This window comes from Chiroxiphia lanceolata (assembly GCF_009829145.1).
Source record: "Chiroxiphia lanceolata isolate bChiLan1 chromosome W unlocalized genomic scaffold, bChiLan1.pri scaffold_46_arrow_ctg1, whole genome shotgun sequence".
Classification (NCBI taxonomy): Eukaryota; Metazoa; Chordata; class Aves; order Passeriformes; family Pipridae; genus Chiroxiphia; species Chiroxiphia lanceolata.
The window spans coordinates 86,394-109,092 of NW_022476501.1; the positions used below are offsets into that span (position 1 = coordinate 86,394).

The 22,699-nt window shown below is 56.4% G+C and overlaps 5 protein-coding genes across 12 annotated transcripts in view; 2 read left to right on the top strand and 3 right to left on the bottom strand.

Annotated features, from left to right (window-relative positions):
- The window catches only part of LOC116781455 (class II histocompatibility antigen, B-L beta chain-like), a 99,397-nt gene that overhangs the window by 53,164 nt on the left and 23,534 nt on the right, over window positions 1-22,699 (bottom strand). The window contains exons 3-4 of one of the 4 annotated variants that reach the window (XM_032677137.1): window positions 22,473-22,479; window positions 19,789-19,792 (exon numbers count right to left, since the gene is read on the bottom strand). The exons of the other annotated variants lie outside the window; for them this stretch is intronic. Of the exons in view, the coding sequence (XP_032533028.1) occupies window positions 19,789-19,792; window positions 22,473-22,479 (11 nt within the window). The remainder of the gene's footprint in view (window positions 1-19,788; window positions 19,793-22,472; window positions 22,480-22,699) is intronic. 4 annotated transcript variants of the gene reach the window in all.
- LOC116781444 (C-type lectin domain family 2 member B-like) overlaps window positions 1-22,699 on the bottom strand; it is a 125,484-nt gene that overhangs the window by 49,246 nt on the left and 53,539 nt on the right. The window lies entirely within an intron of this gene.
- Window positions 1-22,699, bottom strand: part of LOC116781440 (early activation antigen CD69-like) — a 79,065-nt gene that overhangs the window by 27,080 nt on the left and 29,286 nt on the right. The window lies entirely within an intron of this gene.
- Window positions 1-22,699, top strand: part of LOC116781450 (class II histocompatibility antigen, B-L beta chain-like) — a 144,975-nt gene that overhangs the window by 418 nt on the left and 121,858 nt on the right. Inside the window, exons 2-5 of one of the 5 annotated variants that reach the window (XM_032677129.1) lie at window positions 399-668; window positions 1,414-1,594; window positions 1,894-1,928; window positions 11,455-11,526. In XM_032677129.1, coding sequence (XP_032533020.1) covers window positions 399-668; window positions 1,414-1,594; window positions 1,894-1,928; window positions 11,455-11,526 — 558 coding nt within the window. Of the gene's footprint in view, window positions 1-398; window positions 669-1,312; window positions 1,595-1,893; window positions 2,001-2,109; window positions 2,282-4,591; window positions 4,874-5,173; window positions 5,281-5,385; window positions 5,524-11,454; window positions 11,527-22,699 lie in introns of those variants that run through there. The other 4 variants (XM_032677128.1, XM_032677126.1, XM_032677130.1 and 1 more) reach the window with 4 other exon arrangements.
- LOC116781453 (class II histocompatibility antigen, B-L beta chain-like) lies at window positions 7,535-10,003 on the top strand. The gene is made up of 5 exons (XM_032677132.1): window positions 7,535-7,758; window positions 8,247-8,516; window positions 9,111-9,392; window positions 9,692-9,798; window positions 9,908-10,003. The coding sequence occupies exons 1-5, from the start codon at window positions 7,674-7,676 to the stop codon at window positions 9,914-9,916; spliced, it is 753 nt and encodes a 250-aa protein (XP_032533023.1). The 5' UTR covers window positions 7,535-7,673; the 3' UTR covers window positions 9,917-10,003.

Consider the following 22,699-nt stretch of genomic DNA (forward strand, 5'->3'; position numbering starts at 1 on the left):
GGAGTCCCAAAGTGAGGGCGGGGCTTTGGGGAGGAGGGAGAGTTTGGGGATTGTGGGGCCGGTTGGAAAGGGGTGGGAGAGGGGGGCAAGGGGTGTGGGAGAGCAGGCAGAGGGGTGCCCTGGGGGTCCCTGGGTGTCCCTTGAGCCCTGGAGCCGTTCCCTGGGGCTCTGGGGGGGTGGGATGGGCAGTGGCGGGGTCCCCAACCCCCCTCTCCATCCCCGGGGGGCTGATGGGGGGGTTCCCCCCAGCCAAGAGCCGGTGCTGGGGCGTCCGTGGGGCAGAGGGGGGTGGGAAAGGGGGGTCTGGGGTGGCCCCCTGAGCTCCCAGCCTGCTGTGGGGGGCTGGGGGATGATGGGGGTGGGCGGGGCACCCCCTGACCCGTGTCCTGCACGCACAGGCGTGCTCCAGTGGATGGGAAAGGCCGAGTGTCACTTCATCAACGGCACCGAGCGGGTGAGGTATGTGGACAGGTACATCTACAACCGGCAGCAGTACGCCCACTTCGACAGCGATGTGGGGGTGTTTGTGGGGGACACCCCGTATGGAGAATTCTGGACCAGGCAATGGAACAGCAACCCCGAAATTCTGGAGTACGAACGGGGTGAAGTGGACAGGCTCTGCCGGCACAACTACAAACTTGGTGCTCCGTTCAGCGTGGAGAGGAGAGGTGAGCGTGGGGCAGAGCGGGTCACCTCAGCCCCTGCCCCGGGAATGACCCTGGAGCCCCTCAAACCCTCCCTGGGAATCATCCCAGACCCCTCAGCCTTCCCTGTGCCTTTCCCTTGGCCTTTTGCCCCTTCCCAGTCCATTCCAGTCTCTCCCAGTCCTTCCAATGCCCCCTACTCTCTCCTAGTCCATTCCAGTTTTTCAAAGTCTATCCCAGTCCATCCCAGTCTCTCCCAGTGCCCCCCCACGTCTCCACCCCGCTGGGGCCACCGAGCTCACGCCCCTCAGCCAATCCCAGCGCGTCTCTCTGATGACGCTCCAGTTGCCAGGCAGACCCAGAGCAGAGAGTTCCCTCCCCACGACTCAGCCTCCCAGTCCCAATCGCTTCCTTCCCAGTCCAGACCAGTCACTCCCAGACCCTCCTGATCCACTCTCAGACCCTCTCACTCCATTCCCAGTCGTTCTCACTTCACTCCCACATCTCCCAACTCTCTCCCCAGCGTCCCCCCATCTCAGCCCCTTCTACCCCAGTCTATTCCCAGTCCCTCCCACTGCCATCCCAGTCCCTCCCAATGTCCAACAAGTCCTCTCCCCTCCCTCCCAGTGCCCCCCATCACATCCCAGTGTCTCCCCCGTCCCTCCCAGTGCCCCCCAGTGTGTCCATCTCGCTGGTGCCTTCGAGCTCCCAGCCCGGCCCCGGCCGCCTGCTCCGCTCCGTGATGGATTTCTACCCTGAGCCGGTGCAGGTGAGGTGGTTCCAGGATGGGCAGGAGCTGCCGGAGCACGTGGTGGCCACCGACGTGATCCCCAACGGGGACTGGAGCTACCAGGTGCTGGTGCTGCTGGAAATCCCCCCCCGGCGCGGGGTCACCTACAGCTGCCAGGTGGAGCACGTCAGCCTGGAGCACCCCCTCAGCCGGCACTGGGGTACGGCCCGGCCCCCCCAGCCCCGGGGGCACACTGGCAGGGGGGCTGGGGGGGAAAGGGGCAACTGGGGATGGCTGGGAGGGAGTTTCCTGGGTGCTGGGGCTGATGGGAGGCGGCTTGGAGGGTCCTAAAGTGTCTGGGAGGGGCTGGGTGGGATCCCTGCAGGGGCTGGGAAGGGACTGGCAGGAGGTTTCGGGGACCCCCGGGTGGGCTGGGGGAGAGCGGGCCGGGCTCTGTGGGGTGCCGGGTGGTGCGTGGGAGGAGGTTTTGGGGGTGCTGACCCCCCCGGCTCCCCCCAGAGATGCCACCGGACACCGTCCGCAGCAAGATCCTGGTGGGGGTCGGGGGCTTCGTCTTGGGCTTGGTCTTCCTGGTGCTGGGGCTCGGCTTCTACCTGCGGGAGAAGGTAAAGGGGGGTCCCCAAATGGGGGTTGTGTCCCTCCCTTGCTCTCCCACAGCCTCTGGGCCCCCCCTGCCCCCCCACCCCGCTCTCACCCCCTTTTCTCTCCCCACAGAGCTCCTGAGCCGCCGGCGGCCGCAGCCCCTCCCCGTGGCCTCGGGCCCAGTTGGGACCCCCCAGTCCATCCCCATGCTGAATTTGGGGGGTCGTGTGTCCCCTCTGTCCATGCTTTTATTCTGACCCCAGCCAGCTGCTCCCAGTCTTCCCAGTAAAGCTTCCCAGTTCTCCCCAGTCCCTGTTATTGGGGGGCAGTGAGGGCAGGGAGGAGGGGATCCCTGTCACAGCTTTACTTCTTCTGAAAAACTGTAAAGGTGTGGCTAAAGGCACAAAGGATGTGCCCAGGTACAGAGCCAAGAGAGCGTGCCCCAGAGTTAGTAAACTGATTGCTTAAGAAAGTCACGTGGTATGTAGGGATATAAGGACCGGGAATTTTGAAATAAACGCTCTTTGTCCACACCACCGCACGAGGAGCGTCTTATTCCTTGTTATACAAGGACCCCGCCGCTACAGCAGTGGGGTGGTTTAAGGGGGTCCCAGCACACTTTGGGATGCGTTGGATGCTGTGTTGGGGTGCAGATGTCCCCCCAAAGCTCCCCCAGAACAGGGTGACACAAGGGGGGGGGCACAGAGGGGTCCCCATTCCTGATCCATCCTGGAGCAACCACACTGGGGGCAACTGGGATCAGAGTGGGTGTCAGAGACTGGAACGGTTTATGATTTATGCATTCTAAGAGACCTCTGCAGGCTTTTGACTTTCTGATGGGCAACTGGGTCCATCCCCCTCCTCCAGTGCAGAAGATGTCAAGCCCCAAAAGGCGGAAGAGCCGAGTTTCCCACGCCCTCCACATGAACTCCACACCAAAAAGGGGGACAGCACCCTATGAAAACAACTCCCCACCTTGGGGAGGTGCAAAGGATATGGATATTGACTGGTGACTTTGGGGGTTTGGGGGGGATTTTTCCTTCTTCTCCCCCCACCGCCTGCGGATCAAGACATTGCTGGATCCAGTGGGCGGTGATTATACCACTCTCATCTTTTCTTTTTTCTTGCTCTCCCTTACTCTTACCCTGTCTTTCTCTCCCCTGTGCATTTTTCTCCTCCCCCGAAAGGTTATGACAGCCCCCAAAATGCTGGCATAGCTGTTGGTACAAAATTGTTAAAATAAACCTTGTCAATATGTTTTCAGGCACCGATTATTCAGTGTCGGTGCGAGGGTGGTTGGAAGTCCCGGAGTGAGTGGGAGGAGGGTGGGAGCCCCAAAGTGAGGGCGGGGGGTTCTGGGGATTGTGGGGACAGTGGGAAAGGAGTGGGAGAGGGGAGAAAAAAGAGTGTGGGAGAGCAGACAGAGGGGTGCCATGGGGGTCCCTGGGTGTCCCTTGAGCCCTGGAGCGGTTCCATGAGGCTCTGGGGGGGTCGGATCCGCACTGGAGGTGGGTCCCCAACCCCCCTGTCCATCCCCGGGGGGCTGATTGGGGGTTCCCCCCAGCCAAGAGCCGGTACTGGGGCGTCCGTGGGGCAGAGGGGGGTGGGAAAGGGGGGTCCAGGGGTGGCCCCCTGAGCTCCCACCTTGCTGTTGGGGACTGGGGGATGATGGGTGGGGACGGGGCACCCCCTGACCCGTGTCCTGCACACACAGGGGTGTTCCAGGAGATGGCAAAGTGCGAGTGTCACTTCATCAACGGCACCGAGAGAGTGAGGTTCGTGGAGAGGCTCATCTACAACCGGCAGCAGTATGCCCACTTCGACAGCGATGTGGGGGTCTTTGTGGGGGACACCCCGTATGGGGAGATACAGGCCAGGTACTGGAACAGCGACCAGAACTTTCTGGACTACACACGGTCTTAGGTGAACACGGTCTGCCCGCAAAACCGTGGAGAGGTGAGCGTGGGGCAGAGCGGGTCCCCTCGGCCCCTGCCCCTGGAATGACCCTGCAGCCCCTCAAACCCTCACTGGGAATCACCCCAGACGCCTCAGCCCTCCTTCTGCCATTCCCCATGCCCTTTGGCCCCCTCCCAGTTCTTCCCAGTCCACTCCAGTTACTCCCAGTTTCTTCCAGTGCACTCCAGTCCATCCCAGTCTCTCCCAGTACCCCCCCGCGTCTCCACCCCGCTGGGGTCACCGAGCTCACGCCCCTCAGCCAATCCCAGGGCGTCTCTCTGATGACGCTCCAGTTGCCAGGCAGACCCAAACCAAAGAGTTCCCTCACCACGACTCAGCCTCCCAGTCCCGATCGCTTCCTTCCCAGTCCACACCAGTCACTCCCAGTCCCTCTCACTTAACGCTCAGTCCCTCTCATTCCACTCCCAGACCCTCTCAGTCCATTCCCAAACCTTCTCACTCCATTCCCAGTCGTTCTCACTTCACTCCCACATCTCCCAGCTCTCTCCCCAGTGCCCCCCCAGCCCAGCCCCTTCTCCCCCGGTCTGTTCCCAGTCCCTCCCAGTGCCATCCCAATCCTTACCAATGCCCTCCAAGCCCTCTCCCCTCCCTCCCAGTGCCCCCCAGCTCAGCCCAGTGTCTCCCCCGTCCCTCCCAGTGCCCCCCAGCGTGTCCATCTCGCTGGTGCCGTCGAGCTCCCAGCCCGGCCCCGGCCGCCTGCTCTGCTCCGTGATGGATTTCTACCCTGCGCCGGTGCAGGTGAGGTGGTTCCAGGATGGGCAGGAGCTGCCGGAGCACGTGGTGGCCACCGACGTGGTCCCCAACGGGGACTGGAGCTACCAGGTGCTGGTGCTGCTGGAAATCCCCCCCCGGCGCGGGGTCACCTACAGCTGCCAGGTGGAGCACGTCAGCCTGGAGCACCCCCTCAGCCGGCACTGGGGTACGGCCCGGCCCCCCCCAGCCCCGGGGGCACACTGGCAGGGGGACCGGGGGGGAAAGGGGGCAACTGGGGGAGACTGGGAGGGAGTTTGGTGGGTGCTGGGGGTGATGGGAGGGGGTTGGAGGGTCCTAAAGGGTCTGGGAGAGGCTGGGTGGGATCCCTGCAGGGGCTGGGAAGGGACTGGCAGGAGGTCTGAGGGACCCCCGGGTGGGCTGGGGGAGAGCGGGCCGGGCTCTGTGGGGTGCCGGGTGGTGCGTGGGAGGAGGTTTTGGGGGTGCTGACCCCCCCGGCTCCCCCCAGAGATGCCACCGGACACCGTCCGCAGCAAGATCCTGGTGGGGGTCGGGGGCTTCGTCTTGGGCTCGGTCTTCCTGGCGCTGGGGCTCGGCTTCTACCTGCGGGAGAAGGTAAAGGGGGGTCCCCGGGGGTCGTGTCCCTCCCTTGCTCTCCCACAGCCTCTGTGTCCCCCCTGCCCCCCCAGCCCGCTCTCACCCCCTTTTCTCTCCCCACAGAGCTCCTGAGCCGCCGGCAGCCGCAGCCCCTCCCCGTGGCCTCGGGCCCAGCCGGGACCCCCCAAACCCTGCGCTCATTTGGGGGGGTCGCCTGTCCCCCCCTTCCCTGCATTTCTTCCTGCACTAACCAGCTGTTCCCAGTGTTCCCAGTAAAGCTTCTTAGTGCTCTGCAGTCCTGGTTGTTGGAGAGAAGGGGCTGGGGGTGACTTAGGGGGAAACCACGGGGGGAGCAGAGTTTGAGAGGGGCAGAACCGGCCCCAGGATGGATCTTGCACCCAGCGCACCCCAAGAGGTGCCAGGACCCACGTAAACCCCGTAAAAGAGGTGCTGGGAATCCCAAATTCAGTGGGAGGGGAGTGGTACCCCCCAAAAGTGGATGAGGGCGAGATGGGACTGAGGAGTGGGGAATGATGGAAAAGGGGTGGGAGAGGTCAGAAAGGTGGGGAAAAGGAGGATGTGGGACATCAGCCCATCCCCAGCTCCCCACACACAGTGAAGCTTCCCAGTTCTCTGCACTCCTGGTGACTGGGGAGAAGGGGGGGGGCTTCAAAAATCCTGGCAACAGGAGGGTTTGGACACTCCCTGACCCCAAAATATCACAAAAGACGGATGTGGACACTCCTAGACTGCAGAAATCCTGGGAACAGGGGGGTTTGGATACTCTCAGAGATTAAAAATCTTGGGAGCAGGGGGGTTTGGACACTCTCAGAATTACAAAATCCTGGAGAAAGGTGGTTTAGGCATATCCAGACCCTAAAAATCCTGGGAATGAGGGGTCTGGACACTCCCAGAGTCAAAAATATCATAGGAACAGGGGGGCTGGAAACATTCAGACCCCAAAAATCTTGGGAACACGTGGATATGGGCTCTCCTAGACCCATAAAATACCAGAAACTGGGTTGGGGCATTACCAGAGCCCAAAATATTGGAAAAGAGAGGCTTGGGCACTCCCAGACTACAGAAATCCTGGGAACAGGGGCTTTGGGACACACCCAGACCCTCAAAATCCTGAGCACAGGGGGGTTTGGGACACGTCAGCTACTCAAAAACACCAGAATAGGGGGATTGGGAACATTGACACCCTAAAACTCCTTAGAACAGGGGGATTTGGGCAATGTCATCCTCCCAGTAACCCAGGAATGTGTGTTTGGGGTCTCCCAGCCCCAAGAAATCCTGGAATGAGAGGTTTAGGTACTCCCAGACCCCAAATTTTTGAGGAGGGAGGGGTTGGGGGGTCCAGGAAAGGCACTGGGAGGGAACTGGGAGAGACTGGGAGAGACTGGGAGAGACTGGAAGGGACTGATGTCACTGGTCCCTGTCACTGGTGTCACTGGTGTCACTGGTGTCACTGGTGTCACTGGTGTCACTGGTCCCTGTCACTGGTGGCGTTGGTGTCACTGATGTCACTGGTCCCTGTCACTGATCCCACTGGTCCCACTGTTCTCACAGGTGTCACTGGTCCCTGCCACTGGTGTCACTGGTGTCACTGGTGTCACTGGTCCCTGTAACTGATCCCACTGGTCCCACTGTTCTCACTGTTCTCACTGGTGTCACTGGTCCCTGTCACTGGTGTCACTGTTCTCACTGGTGTCACTGGTGTCACTGGTCCCACTGGTGTCACTGGTCCCACTGGTGTCACTGGTCCCACTGGTGTCACTGATGTCACTGGTCCCTATTACTGATCCCACTGTTCTCAGTGGTGTCACTGGTCTTACTGGTGTCATTGGTGTCACTGGTGTCTCTGGTCCCTGTCACTGGTGTCACTGGTGTCACTGGTGTCACTGGTGTCACTGGTGTCACTGGTCACAACTCTGGGGGTCTCCAGACAGTCCCTGGGGGTCCCTGGGGGATGCTGAAAAGGGCCGTGTGACTCCCAAAATCCAAGACGGACGAAGATCCCTCCCAGACCAAAAGTGCCAGGACAGAAATCTCCTCCTGCCTGCGGAGTCCGTACCCCCCCTGCTCCCCCTGCCCCTCCAGCCCCTTTTCTCTCCCCCCCTTTTCTCTCCCCCCCTTTTCTCTCCCCCAGCCCCTCCCCGTGGCCTCGGGCCCAGCCGGGACCCCCCCGACCCCAACGGCCCTCAGCCAATCCCAAAGCGCCCACGCCGCCCGCGCCCAATCCCAGCGCGCTGCGCTGATGACTCATCAGTCGCCGGGAAGACGAGGCTCCAACACTGTCCGAAACCGTCGCCGGGCTTTGCCCTCAGCCAATCAGAGCGCACCCAAAAACCCCCAAAACGGCGCCGCCCGGCTGGTTTGGGGCTGTCAGCAGCTGTCCGGCGCTGGGCATGGAGCGTGTGCGGGGAGCTGGGGCCGTGCTGGCGGTCCTGGTGCTGCTGGGAGCCCCCCCGGCTGCGGGCGAGGAGCTGTCGGGTGAGCGGGGGGTGGGAAAGGGGGGGAAAGAGGGGAGACAAGAGGGGGTGGGAGCCCCAAAAGTGAGTGGGAGGGGGGTTGGAAGTCCCGGAGTGAGTGGGGGGGTGTGGGAGCCCCAAAGTGAGGGCAGGGGAGTCTCGGGGGTGAAAGGAAAGTGTTGGGAGTGGGGGGCAAGGGGGTGTGGGAGAGCAGGTAGAGGGGTGCCCTGGGGGTCCCTGGGTGTCCCTTGAGCCCTGCAGCGGTTCCCTGGGGCTCGGGGGGGCGTGGGATCCGCATTGGGGGGGGGTCCCCAACCCCCCTGTCCATCCCCGGGGGGCTGATGGGGGGGTTCCCCCCAGCCAAGAGCCGGTGCTGGGGCATCCGTGGGGCAGAGGGGGGTGGGAAAGGGGGGTCCAGGGTGGCCCCCTGAGCTCCCACCCTGCTGGGGGGGGGCTGGGGGATGATGGGTGGGGACGGGGCACCTCCTGACCCGTGTCCTGCACACACAGGGCTGTTCCAGGAGATGGGAAAGCACGAGTGTCTCTTCATCAATGGCACCGAGCGGGTGAGGAACGTGTACAGGCAAATCTACAACCGGGAGCAGTACGCTCACTTCGACAGCGATGTGGGGGTGTTTGTGGGGGACACCCCCTACGGGGAGATCCAGGCCAGGTACTGGAACAGCAAACAGGAATTGCTAGAGTATTTTCGGGCAGGAGTGGACACGTACTGCCGGCACAACTACAAGATCGTCACCCCATTCACTGTGGAGAGGAGAGGTGAGTGTGGGCCAGAACGGGTCCCCTAGGCACCTGCCCCGGAATGACCCTGGAGCCCCTCAAACCCTCCCTGGGAATCATCTCAGACCCCTCAGCTCTCCCTGTGCCCGTCCCGTGGCCTTTTCTTCCCTCCTAGTCCATCCCAGTCCATCCCAGTCTCTCCCAGTGCCCCCCCGCGTCTCCACCCCGCTGGGGCCACCGAGCTCACGCACCTCAGCCAATCCCAGCGCGTCTCTCTGATGACGCTCCAGTTGCCAGGCAGACCCAAACCAAAGAGTTCTCTCCCCACGACTCAGCCTCCCAGTCCCGATCGCTTCCTTCTCAGTCCACACCAGTCACTCCCAGTCCAGCCCAGTCACTCCCAGTCCCTCTCTGTCCATTCCCAGACCCTCTCGATACATTCCCAGTCGTTCTCACTTCACTCCCACATCTCCCAACTCTCTCCCCAGTTCCCCTCCAGCCCATCCCCTTCTCCCCCACTCTATTCCCAGTCCCTCCCAGTGCCATCCCAGTCCCTCCCAATGCCCTCCAAGCCCTCTGCCCTCCCTCCCAGTGCCCCCCAGCTCAGCCCAGTGTCTCCCCCGTCCCTCCCAGTGCCCCCCAGCGTGTCCATCTCGCTGGTGCCGTCGAGCTCCCAGCCCAGCCCCGGCCGCCTGCTCTGCTCCGTGATGGATTTCTACCCTGCGCCGGTGCAGGTGAGGTGGTTCCAGGATGGGCAGGAGCTGCCGGAGCACGTGGTGGCCACTGACGTGGTCCCCAACGGGGACTGGAGCTACCAGGTGCTGGTGCTGCTGGAAATCCCCCCCCGGCGCGGGGTCACCTACAGCTGCCAGGTGGAGCACGTCAGCCTGGAGCACCCCCTCAGCCGGCACTGGGGTACGGCCCGGCCCCCCCAGGACCGGGGGCACACTGGCAGGGGGGCCGGGGGGGAAAGGGGGCAACTGGGGGCGACTGGGAGGGAGTTTGGTGGGTGCTGGGGGTGATGGGAGGGGGTTGGAGTGTCCTAAAGGGTCTGGGAGAGGCTGGGTGGGATCCCTGCAGGGGCTGGGAAGGGACTGGCAGGAGGTTTGAGGGACCCCCGGGTGGGCTGGGGGAGAGCGGGCCGGGCTCTGTGGGGTGCCGGGTGGTGCGTGGGAGGAGGTTTTGGGGGTGCTGACCCCCCCGGCTCCCCCCAGAGATGCCACCGGACACCGTCCGCAGCAAGATCCTGGTGGGGGTCGGGGGCTTCGTCTTGGGCTTGGTCTTCCTGGCGCTGGGGCTCGGCTTCTACCTGCGGGAGAAGGTAAAGGGGGGTCCTGAAATGGGGGTCGTGTCCCCCCCTTGCTCTCCCACATCCTCTGTGCCCCCCCTGTCCCCCCACCCCGCTCTCACCCCCTTTTCTCTCCCCACAGAGCTCCTGAGCCGCTGGCGGCCGCAGCCCCTCCCCGTGGCCTCGGGCCCAGCCGGGACCCCCCAAACCCTGCGCTCATTTGGGGGGGTCGCCTGTCCCCCCCTTCCCTGCTTTTGTTCACACCCCACCCAGCTGTTCCCAGTGTTCCCAGTAAAGCTTCTCAGTGCTCTGCAGTCCTGCTCACTGGAGAGAAGGGGCTGGGGGTGACTTAGGGGGAAACCACGGGGGGAGCAGAGTTTGAGGGGGGCAGAAGTGGCCCCAGGATGGATCGGGAATGGGGAACCCCCTGAGTTCTCCATGTGTCACCCCGTTCTTGGGGGAGTTTTGTGGGGGCATCTGCACCCCAACAGGGCACCCAGCGCACCCCAAGAGGTGCCAGGATCCACATAAACCCCGTAAAAGAGGTGCTGGGAATCCCAAATTCAGTGGGAGGGGAGTGGTACCCCCCAAAAGTGGATGAGGGTGAGATGGGACTGAGGAGTGGGGAATGATGGGAAAGGGGTGGCAGAGGTCAGAAAGGTGGGGAAAAGGAGGATGTGGGACATCATCCCATCCCCAGCTCCCCGCACACAGTGAAGCTTCCCAGTTCTCTGCACTCCTGGTGACTGGGGAGAAGGGGGGGGGCTTCAAAAATCCTGGCAACAGGAGGGTTTGGACACTCCCTGACCCCGAAATATCACAAAAGAGGGATGTGGACACTCCTAGACTGCAGAAATCCTGGTAACAGGGGGGTTTGGACACTCTCAGAGATTAAAAATCTTGGGAGCAGGGGGGTTTGGACACTCTCAGAATTACAAAATCCTGGAGAAAGGTGGTTTAGGCATATCCAGACCCTAAAAATCCTGGGAATGAGGGGTCTGGACACTCCCAGAGTCAAAAATATCATAGGAACAGGGGGGCTGGAAACATTCAGACCCCAAAAATCTTGGGAACACGTGGATATGGGCTCTCCTAGACCCATAAAATACCAGAAACTGGGTTGGGGCATTACCAGAGCCCAAAATATTGGAAAAGAGAGGCTTGGGCACTCCCAGACTACAGAAATCCTGGAACAGGGGCTTTGGGACACACCCAGACCCTCAAAATCCTGAGCACAGGGGGGTTTGGGACACGTCAGCTACTCAAAAACACCAGAATAGGGGGATTGGGAACATTGACACCCTAAAACTCCTTAGAACAGGGGGGTTTGGGCAATATCATCCTCCCAGTAACCCAGGAATGTGTGTTTGGGGTCTCTCAGCCCCAAGAAATCCTGGAAAGAGAGGTTTAGGTACTCCCAGACCCCAAATTTTTGAGGAGGGAGGGGTTGGGGGGTCCAGGAAAGGCACTGGGAGGGAACTGGGAGAGACTGGGAGAGACTGGAAGGGACTGATGTCACTGGTCCCTGTCACTGGTGTCACTGGTGTCACTGGTGTCACTGGTCCCTGTCACTGGTGTCACTGGTGTCAATGTTCTCACTGTTCTCACTGGTGTCACTGGTCCCACTGGTGTCACTGGTCCCACTGGTGTCACTGGTCCCACTGGTGTCACTGATGTCACAGGTCCCTGGTGGGGGTCGGGGGCTTCGTCTTGGGCTTGGTCTTCCTGGCGCTGGGGCTCGGCTTCTACCTGCGGGAGAAGGTAAAGGGGGGGTCCCCAAATGGGGGTCGTGTCCCCCCCCTTGCTCTCCCACAGCCTCTGTGCCCCCCCTGTCCCCCCACCCCGCTCTCACCCCCTTTTCTCTCCCCACAGAGCTCCTGAGCCGCCGGCAGCCGCAGCCCCTCCCCGTGGCCTCGGGCCCAGCCGGGACCCCCCAAACCCTGTGCTCATTTGGGAGGGTCGCCTGTCCCCCCCTTCCCTGCTTTTGTTCTCACCCCACCCAGCTTTTCCCAGTGTTCCCAGTAAAGCTTCTCAGTGCTCTGCAGTCCTGCTCACTGGAGAGAAGGGGCTGGGGGTGACTTAGGAGGAAACTACGGGGGGAGCAGAGTTTGAGGGGGGCAGAACCGGCCCCAGGATGGATCAGGAATGGGGAACCCCCTGAGTCCTCCACATGTCACCCCGTTCTTGGGGGGGTTTTGTGGGGGCATCTGCACCCCAACAGAGCACCCAGTGCACCCCAAGAGGTGCCAGGATCCACGTAAACCCCATAAAAGAGGTGGTGGCAATCCCAAATTCAGTGGGAGGGGAGTGGTAACCCCCAAAAGTGGATGAGGGCGAGACGGGTCTGAGGAGTGGGGAATGATGGGAAAGGGGCGGGAGAGGTCAGAAAGGTGGGGAAAAGGAGGATGTGGGACATCAGCCCCTCTTTCCTCCTCTTTTCCCCCCTTTTCCACCATCCCCCCGCTCACCCCACAGCTCCTCGCCCGCAGCCGGGGGGGCTCCCAGCACCACCAGTCCCACCAGCACGGCCCCAGCTCCCCGCACACAGTGAAGCTTCCCAGTTCTCTGCACTCCTGGTGACTGTGGAGAAGTGGGGGGGCTTCAAAAGTCCTGGTAACAGGAGGGTTTGAATACTCCCTGACCCCGAAATATCACAAAAGACGGATGTGGACACTCCGAGACTCCAGAAATCCTGGGAACAGGGGGGTTTGGATATTCTCAGAGATTAAAAATCCTGGGAACAAGGGGGTTTGGACACTCTCAGAACTACAAAACCCTGGAGAAAGGTGGTTTAGGCACATGCGGTGTATCAGGGAGGGAAAAGGTCCAAGAGACACTGGAAGGTGAAAAACTAGACACCGTTGCTAGTTAACAAAATAACTATTTATTATGAAACGTGGGTAACAGTAAAAACAGGCACTCGAGAAAGGGATTAGGAAGGAGAAAAGTGAACAAAAAGAACCTAAAAGGAAGGCACAACACCCTACTCACCCAGGTGTCCCTTATAAGAGAGTCTTACCCACTCTAACCAGTAATGAAGCCTCTCTGCAGCAGCTGCGTGTTCCGAAGGGGGGGCAGGCTCCCACTCCAGCAGGTGTCCCCGCTAAAAGCAACTTGGTCCTTCGTGTAGAGCCAGCCCCCAGCACGGAAAACGTGTCTGCTTTTATACAGTTCATTGAGCACACCTGCCAGGGGAGGTGTGGCCAGCACCGCCCCGTCAGGGGTTCCCAATCCCACCCCCTTGGTTATGTCAGTGCCCCCCTTCTGCACATGGGTGAGAACTTTGGAAATCCCCCCACACAGGCACAGTGAGTCCTGGGATCTTTCCCAATTGAGTCTGGGGGTGAGCCTTCCTCACCTCATCATCACTTTCTCCTCCAAATGCCCTTGACGAGCCATTGACCAATCACAGGAGACCAATTAAAACAGTTTATACAGAACTTCTCCCTCCAAGGATAAATGTAGTGTTTTATCAGTGAACTTGGCAGGAAGAACTATAAACTACTGCAGGTGCCTAAGGCCAAACACATACCAAAAATATCATCACAACTCCATCCCAGTACAAGGGCTCTGAGCCAGAGAGGGGATGAGAGCTGGGTACAGGTTTGGCAATTGCCAGGAGGGGAAAGGGATGTCTAAGAACAAGTCCCTTAGGAGAGGGAAGCTGTAGCGGTGGGGTCCTTGTATAACAAGGAATAAGACGCTCCTCGTGCGGTGGTGTGGACAAAGAGAGTTTATTTCAAAATTCCCGGTCCTTATATCCCTACATACCACGTGACTTTCTTAACCAATCAGTTTACTAACTCTGGGGCACGCTCTCTTGGCTCTGTACCTGGGCACATCCTCTGTGCCTTTAGCCACGCCTCTACACATCCCCTCCTTTAATTATATTAAGAAGTCACCAAAACAGTATGAACAGAAATGCAAAAAACAATGCAAACAATAATTTTAACACTTACAACATTATAAAACTACCGAGCTTCGCAGTGATCCCGCACATTGCTTTGCTCAGTTTCTTAACTCTAATGTAAACCTTTTTAAAACTTCCTTATATTCCTATAGGTTAGTGCAACTTGGATGGAAAACTTTATTAACTTAGGGGTCTTATCTTAACTGTGTATAAACTATAACTTTTCTTAATCTGAGGGTTTTTATAACTGGGGAATTCAACTTTATTTAAGAAACAGGGTAACCTTAGCAAACTACAATTTCTTAAAAGCGACCTGTGTGTGGTTGAGGTAATGTCATTTGTGAGGTGTTTGTTTTTTATTATTTGATCAGTCAAACACTATTTTCATTCATTCACACATCTCATTCATCGGTGGCCACCGCACACTTGAACACACACACGAACACACACACACACGCACATTTCAGAGACTGCTTTGCACCACGTTGGTCATTTCCTAATGTAAACTTGAAACATAACCTTAACTCTTTTCAAACTTCTGCGTTACTCTGTTTCCGGCTGCTGTGGTCACATATTTGAATAGGGTTTTACACACTCGGAAGAAACCTGCTTGAGTTCTTTTTTCTATATCTGCATAGGCATAGCTTTCTCTCCATGGCATAAAATCTAGGAATCTCATCTGTTGTCCTGAAATCAAATCTTACTATGATTAGTAGCTTAGGAGAAACAAACGCCTGAGGTGTGTGCTGCTTTTCAGACCTGCTTCTTTCAGCACTGTCACAACTCAAAAATTGATAACATACATAGCTTTTTACAAATGTTCTTACAGGTTACACCGGTTCTCCCCCTTTTGTTTAAACTTAGCATGTGTTTCAAAATGTGATTTTCCTTTTGCTGTGTTATGGCTTGGTGTGAAATGCTTGTGACATGAGAATTTTCCTATCTGATAGGAAGTAGCTGCTTAGTATTAATGTTAATCCATTTCAGTGTATCAATGTTGCTTAGCAACTAACTTGTGTTTTACACTTTTGTGTTTTGTCTAGTGGATGTAGTGGCAGTTATGTTTTGTGGATGTATATCTATTTGCATGTACATTTCAATATGTCTAATTCAGATATATATATCTATTTGCTAGATCTCACTTGCCATTAACCAGCTAGGGTTAATGCTTTCTCTGACACTGCATTAGATGATTTCCTGACAGTGTGGGTATACTTTGATGATGCAGTTTTTATTAATTGTTACTTTGAATGGTCTCTTAGAGAACTTGTATTTTGATGTAGTGAATGAGACAATTGCTTGCCTTAAAACTCTGGGTATACTGTTAAACATTGCTGCTTTAGCAGCTTCTTAGTTACTGTCAGTTATTGTCTGTGGCGTGTCAGGATGTGAGTTTGTGTGCACTTGTATAGAAATCATACCTTTTGTAACTCACAGGAACCAAACAGAACGCATTTCAAACAACAGGTAAGGGTTAACAATATCTCAAGGAAATTAACTTTCAAGACAGGTTATCAACCTTATAGCAAAATAAACACAATCATAACATCAGAGTATTGTTCAACAATTTTCCCAAGGCGATATGAATGACAATCAGTTCCAGAACTATACAGAAGCTTGGTTCATGGCTGTAGTTTTCTTACTGATCAGTGGCAGGATTTATTCAAGTCATTGCAGCATTTTGTGTTTCCTAGATGCATGTGTGAAGGCCCTAGGCCTTTCACTGGTTCAGTTTTGCATCTGGTGTGGCCTTTAAAGGTAAATTGCTGATTTCTGCCACAATCTGTGCTTAAGGAGATGAATTAAAATATTACCACTAAAACTTGCCAGGGTATCTTAAGATCCAGTGTCCTCAGCGATCATCCTATCCAAATTGTCTTTCAAAGCTGGAATGTTGGTAAAGGCAGGATCTCCTCTGTCCAGTTTTCTCAGTCGTGCTCTGCCCTAAATGACAAGCTTGCAAACTCTCATTAGCAATTCACACAGATTTTAGTTGGTGTGGTATGACAGAAAAGGCTGTTCTAGAATCAACAGTGGGCTTCTCTCAGTTTGATCCCACTGAAACAAACTGCAATGCTTCATATCTGCTGGAAACAAAAACTAGGCAGATTTGCCTTTCAGAATCTCTGTTGTTCTGTTTGCTTTTTATCACCTTGGCATAATTCTCTAACACTTGGTTTGCCTCTGCAGCTAGCGATTTGTCAGACTTTAGGTTGGAGTTCTCCCTTAGCAACACAAGGAGAGGGTATAGGTCCCCTATGGTTATGGTTAAAACAGGTTCTAAGCAATTGGTAGTTCTCTGAGGCTTCTGCAACTCGTGTAAATACAAATGTTTTTTACCTCGAGCTGTGTCACCTGTGTAGAGTCTTTTTGCTGTGTTCTCCTGTCTCGGGTAAGTCCAGAGTTGTGGTTGTTGGATTCTTCCTGAAACAACCTGAAGATCTGCACCTTGGGCAGTTTTGGTTAAAGTAGCAGGAACAATTAGCAGTTCATTTCTAGTGGCCGTGGTTATTAATGTGTCCTCTGCATAATGATGTATTATGGCTGTTTGATACTTTATCAAGGTATTTTGCATCCCCTGAGGAAGGGCAGCCCAGCAGTGACTTTGCATAGATCGTGCACTGTTTAAACCCATGATGGAAAAGAAGGGTTTCTGGGCATCCTCAGGGTGAAGGAGTATGGTAAAGGAATGTTTTTTTGAATCAGTTACCACTCGTGACCAATTTGCTAGAAGCCTTATAGGTAGGGGCAGTCCGATCTGCAAGGCTTCTGCATGTTTTTTGACTGCGTGTTCTGCTGTTAACCTTGGCAGTGTTTTCCACCTGTCACCTTTCTTTGGGGTACAGGGTACACAGGTACTTTGGGGGCTGGTTATTGGCATTTTGTGACTTGCCTTAATTTGTTTCCTTTCTTGCACATGAAAAGTAGTACCACAAAGGATTACAGCAAGCAGGGCTCCCACAAGCAGTATAATGCTTGTAGCACATCTTTTGCCTTGCTTATGGCACCTTTGGTGCAACTCAGTCATTTCTCTGCTGCTAGGGTGTTTATGGAATGTTGCTATTAGGGGCTTCCAAGGACAACTTTCCTGAAAGTGACCTATTTCTCCACAACTAAAACAACTGGCTGTGTGTCTGACTTCCTTCTGTACTCTTATCTGGGCATCTAAGGCTGCAACTAAAGAGGCAGGTAGCTGCTTCTCAGAGCTAGCTCCTTGATAGGGCTGTACCAGCTCAATAAAGTCACAGTTCTCCCTTGCAGGAGGGCTCTGCAAAGCTCTTTCACTGCTTGCATTTTCCCTTTCAAAAGCCAAATGCTCGTACAGTATCTCTCTGGCTTCATTGTATTCAATTTGCTTGTTTAAAGCAGACTGCAACTGGTCCAAGCATCTTAAATTTAACTCAGTATAACTTTGTAACCCTTTTAATGGAGGACAGATAATCATCTTGATCTGCAGTGAAAATGCTTTCCATAGCTTTTAGGGCTCGCCTGGCTATCTCTCTATGGTACTTTGATTGTACTTCTAAATTGTCATTTGTTTCCCCGTTTAATTGGTGTGCCTTAATGCTTGCCTGTGGATATTTAATATGAACAGAGCAATATTTCTGAAAATCAGTTAACTAGACTGTATATTGGGTGTCACTGAGAACTAATTTTATCAGTTCTTCCCAGTCATATGTGGTGAAAGGATAGGTGTAACTCAATGCCTCCAAATATTCGAAAATTTTGGTTAAAGACAGACCAGAACCTCTTATCAATTGCCTCAGGTTCTCTGTGGCCCTATGCAGGGCTTGACTCTGAGGGGGCTGGCTTTGGCTAATATCGTCTGGGCAGGCCTGATTAACATTCAGGCTTTCCATGCGAATTGCCTTGTCTAGACATTGTTCCCACATGTTGGCTGATTGCTCTTTATCTGCCCCTTTGTTCCCTCCCGTTGGAACCATGTTTTGTTCTTTCTCCCCCTCTTTCTTCCCTTCCCCCATCCCTCCCATTTCTCCCCCTTTGTTGCCCCGGCAAAACCGGTTCCCTGTGGGGGGATGGTGGGTGGTACAGGGGGCGAGTAGGGGGCGGGGTTGGCTCCCTCCTCGTGTCTGTGGGTGGGACGGGGCTGCGCCTGGGCCTGAAGAGAAAGTTCGGGGCTTGGGCCGTGTGGTGGGGAACGTGGCTGCGGCCACACGGGGCCACGTGGTCGCTGGTCATCCGCAGCGAAATGGGGTAGGCACGCTGAATTACCCCCCCCATCGCTGTAACAGAATTGCTTGCTGTGGTTCCATGGGCCAGGAACTTGCATGGCCATTCTGTCTCTTCCCAGCAACTGTGTTCTCCCGGCTCCCGTCCCTCCCCTGGTATGTTTCCTGAGTTTGTGTTACTATGTTGTGTTGTGCTGCTATCAGCAGTGTGTGCAGGGGGTTGGGGTGTGGGTTTTTTGTTCTTCCCTGTGTGCCTTGTGCAGGCAGAGTTTTATCACCGAGTAAACTGCTTTTGTGTTGCAAAAACTGGCAAAAGTTTGTGTCTGTGTTTCGTTTCAATGTATAATGAGGTTTCTATGGAAACAAGTGTCTGTTTACCTTATCTACGACCTGCTGGGAGCACACGTGTTCTGAGTCTTTTTGTAGCAGTTTGGGTACTTCGCAGTCTTTTTTCTGTGGTTTTTTTCTCTCGGCGTCTCTGCGGGGGTCCGGGCTTGATTCGGCTGTGGCGCGAGGGGAAGCGGCGCTGCTCCAACGGCGTGGGGGTCGGCGGCGGCGCGACTCAGCGTGGGGCAGGATCGGCGGGCGCGGGCGTCCGCGGCGTGGGCGCTGGCTTCTGCGATGAACGTTGGCGGGTGGGGGGTGGCTGGATCCTCGGGGTGGGCTGCAGCGGTGGCGGTGGCTCTGCGCGGGACGTCCTCGGCGTGCGGCTCGGCGGGCGCTGCGTGGCGCGGGGCCGGCGGGCGGTCCTAGCGCCGGTCCGACGGCAACAGGCGGCGAAAAGCGGCAAAAAGTTCTTTGGGGTTTTCACGGTTTCTGAAAAGTTTTTCCTCTGCTTGGATGGTCTACACTGTCGTCACAGACAGGTGGTGGCGGCCAGCCTCCTCCGATGCACAGGACTCATCAGGGGCTCCGATAGGGTCACGGCGCAGTTCTGCCTTTTCCACGTGGCTTTTAAGCGCAGCGCGGGTTTGGCAGGGGCAGCGGCACTCTCGGCGCGGGTCCGTGCCGCGGCGCGGTGGGGCGGCCAGCTCACGTGCTTGGCTCGGCCGTTTCCCCGGTACTTTCAAACTACGGCTTTTTTAGTTGCTAAAGTCTACAGGCACTAGGTGCCGGGCCGGCGGCGGAGCGGCACGGAGCTCTGCGCTTTCCGCTAAGCAGAAAGGCAATGCGGGGGTCGTGCGGTGGGGCTGGGATGGTACGGGCAGTAGCGGCAGAGCCGCTTTTGCGCACGGGGTCCGGCCGTGGCTCTCAGCAGTGGCAAGCTGCTTTTACCCTGTGACCGATGCACGGGGGACCAACAGGCTTTTCCCTGATGATCCTAAGGTGCTCCGTGGCTCGGGTCTCCGAGCTGCAGGCACCTGGCGCTCAGGGAGCAGTCTAGTCTTGTGGAATGCCTTTCAGCTGGACTCACCGCTTTGGTGTTGCGTTGGACCCTCTCCGCTCTCTCCGGTTGCCTGCTCTGACTTTTTGGCTTCTTCTTCTTCAACTTCTTTCTTCTCTTCTTCTCCTGTGCACTATTTCTAATATTTTTCAAGCTCGCTAAACTATCTTCCCGTTTCTCAGACGCCACTGAGACCACGGATTATTGACGTCAAAGTTTTTTGTGGTACAGACTCCCGTCTCTGCAAAATCGAGACGATCCCGGAGTCACCAGCTAATTTCTTGATACAAGACAGATATTATTTGCTTAATATAAGCTAAAATGTCCCGTTCGGGCTCCATATGTAGCGGCGGGGTCCTTGTATAACAAGGAATAAATACACTCCTCGTGCGGTGGTGTGGACAAAAAGCATTTATTTCAAAATTCCCGGTCCTTATATCCCTACATACCACGTGACTTTCTTAAGCAATCAGTTTACTAACTCTGGGGCACGCTCTCTTGGCTCTGTACCTGGGCACATCCCCTGTGCCTTTAGCCACGCCTCTACAGACCCCCACCTGGCTCCAGCCTCCTGTCAGGAAGTTGTGGACAGGGAGAAGGTCAGCCCCGAGCCTCCTCTTCTCCAGGTTGGAGAAGCCCAGCTCCCTCAGCTGCTCCTCACAGCACATGCACTGCAGACCCTTGCCCAGCTCCATTGCCCTGCTCTCCACCCACTGCAGCCCCTCAAGGTTCTCCCTCAATTGAGGGGCCCAGAGCTGGACACAGCACTCCAGCTGTGGCCTCACCAGTGCCCAGTCCAGCAGAAGCATCCCTGCCCTGCTCCTGCTGCCACACTCTTTCTGATCCAGGCCAGCCTGCCCTGGGCCTTCTTGCCCACCCGGCCACCCGCTGGCTCAGGTTCAGCCTCTGTCCACCAGCACCCCCAGGGCCTCTCCCACGGGGACCCTTTTGCAGCTCCTCTGCCCCCAGCCTGGAGCTGCAGGGGGTTATTGTGGCCAGAGGCCCCAAAGGCCCCAAAGGCACTCTTGAACCTCATGCCCATGGGCTCGGCCCAGAGCTCCAGCCTGTCCAGGTCCCTCTGCACAGCCTGCCTACCCTCCAGCACATCCACACTGCAAGCCAGCTTGGGGTCCTCTGCCACTTTGCTCATGGAAGACTCAATGCCCTCCTGCACATCCCCACCAAAAATAGGCAACAGGACTGGGCCCGTTCCCCAACAAGTTCTAGTGCTTGACAAAGGAGCCCAGCCAGTAGTGGGGAGAAACTGCTGGCAGGAGATTGAATGGGGGCAATAGCCAATGGGGGATGGACAAGTTCTGGGCCATGGCCATTTGTTAGAAAAACAAAGTCCAAGTTGAAGGCCTGCCATATTTCAATGGTCAGAGACCTGGCAGAGAAATCTATTTTGGAGACCTGGACACCAAGAAGGCAGAATTTCTAAACCACAAAGACCCCTGAGAGAAACCAGAGACGAAGACAAAACTAACCCAGACAGTTCCTGAGGCTCTCCCTATCTAGGGAAAAGACAAGAAAAGGACAACAATTGTGGACTAAGTCTCATGCCAAGTGAGAAATCAAGAGCCAATGGAAGAGAGAAGAAGAATTCCTGCCGAGAACTGGTAAGCCAATGGACAGGAATTCTTTTGTCTGCTCAAATGTCAAAAGAGTTCCAAGTTTTGAGAACTGATGTCCAGGTGTTAGAGAGCAATTGTTGTGTCCCTTCAGTGCTGAATGAAGTAGGGTCACCTCTGGAAGCCAACCAACTGCTGCGAGATTTTATTGCCCGGCTTTGGCTGACGGTTTCTGGGGACCCAGATGAGACAAAGCAGCGCCGACAGGGCAGAGCAGAGGAATCGTTGGCCCTGCAGCGTGTAGCAAAGGAGTTTGGGGGAGATCTTCCAATTCCCTGGTCTGGAGAGTTCAGCACGCCTTCTCTTGTGGGAAAAAGAACAGGCCATGAATTTTGGGTCCTTGATTTGAAGGCCTTTGGCCTGCACAGAAGGCACAGCAATGGGAAGGAGGCAGCGTGCGGCTGAGAGGTTTCTGTCCTGGTTTGTGGGCTTGGGTGAGATTGGGCCAGAATTACGGGACGCCTGTAAACTCTGGGCTTTGGGAAAGGTTGGGGAGGGTTGGCAAAGGTGTTCAAAGGGTGGTTTTGCCTGAGGTGTTAAACATGGGAGCGGGTCTATCTTGCCAATTGCCAAGAGAAGAGATCCCAGAAAGCTCCCCTGCAGGTTGTGTTTTAAGGAACAGAAGAAGAGCCTGAGGGTAAGGGGTTTCTTTGCTGGAGGGCAGGGCTGTCCTTGGCTTGCAGGAGCCCTGCGCTGAAATTGCCAGTCTGACTGGCCAAAGCGAACAGAGCTGAAGATTCCTGCCAGACAAAAAGGGCCAGGACAGAAAGCTCTTGCTGCCCATGCAGTGCCCAGGGTGGCCCCCCAACTGCATGTGAAACCCGAAGGTTGCAGGCTTTCTTTGCTGGGGGAAAGGCCGGGACATCCCCAAGAGTCCCGTGGCAGACGGGTGGGGCTGCACTGTGGGGGTGTGAGGGGTTGGTTCTTTGGTTGCCAGGGGCTATTCCAGAATGGAGAGGACAGGCTGTGACATCCCAAAGGGGCCCATGGCACACGGGTGGGGCTGCATTCTGACCTTGTGGGGGGTTGGTTCTTTGGTTGCCAGGGGCTATTCCGGAATGGAGAGGACAGGTCGTGACATCACAATGGGGCCCATGGCACAGGGGTTGGGCTGCACTGGGGGCTGTGAGACATTGGTGTTTTGGTTTCCAGCAGCCATTCTGGAATGGAGGGGACAGGCTGTGACATCCCAAGAGGGCCCATGGCACATGGGTGGGGCTTCACTTTGGGGTTGTAGGGCGTTGGTTCTTTGGTTGCCAGGGCCCATTGCGGAATGGAGAGGATAGGCTGTGACACCACAAAGGAGCCCTTGGCACACGGATGGGGTTGAACTGTCACATCCCTTTCCCCTGCGCTCCTTTCCAAAGCCCTCCTGGCAATTGCCAAGCCTGGACCCGGCTCTCATCCCCTCTCTGGCTCAGAGCCCTCGACTTATCTTGCAGGGAGCTGGGCCTGTTAATCCACCGTCCCTTTGGCTGGCTCAGAGGTTCCTGCAGTCGCTGGCTTCTTCTCTTTGTCAGCTCCAAGAAAGGAAACCAAAATCAGTGCAGGACTTTAGCAGCACATCGGCCAAAGCCCAACCATTCCACCACTCACCATCTCCTAAGTGCTCTGAGCTCCTCCAGTCCCTGGCTCCGGCCAGAGTCTCAGCCTGCGGCTCTCCCTGCATGGCACAGCTGGAAGAGGGAAAGAAAACCTTCTGTGGCATTTCTGAAAGTTCCCTGGGCCCCTGCTCTTCCTCGCTCCCTCCCCGACTCACCTGCAACGCTCATCTCTTTCCAAAGGCTACCGGGACGGCCCCTCCAAAGAGAAGAGGGAA

Bases quoted from the DNA above. Each gene is read 5' to 3' on its own strand.
- LOC116781453 (XM_032677132.1), top strand. From the start codon at position 7,674: ATGGAGCGTGTGCGGGGAGCTGGGGCCGTGCTGGCGGTCCTGGTGCTG. The intron at 7,759-8,246 runs GTGAGCGGGGGG...CTGCACACACAG, and splicing joins TGCGGGCGAGGAGCTGTCGG to GGCTGTTCCAGGAGATGGGA. The intron at 9,393-9,691 runs GTACGGCCCGGC...GGCTCCCCCCAG, and splicing joins CCCCCTCAGCCGGCACTGGG to AGATGCCACCGGACACCGTC.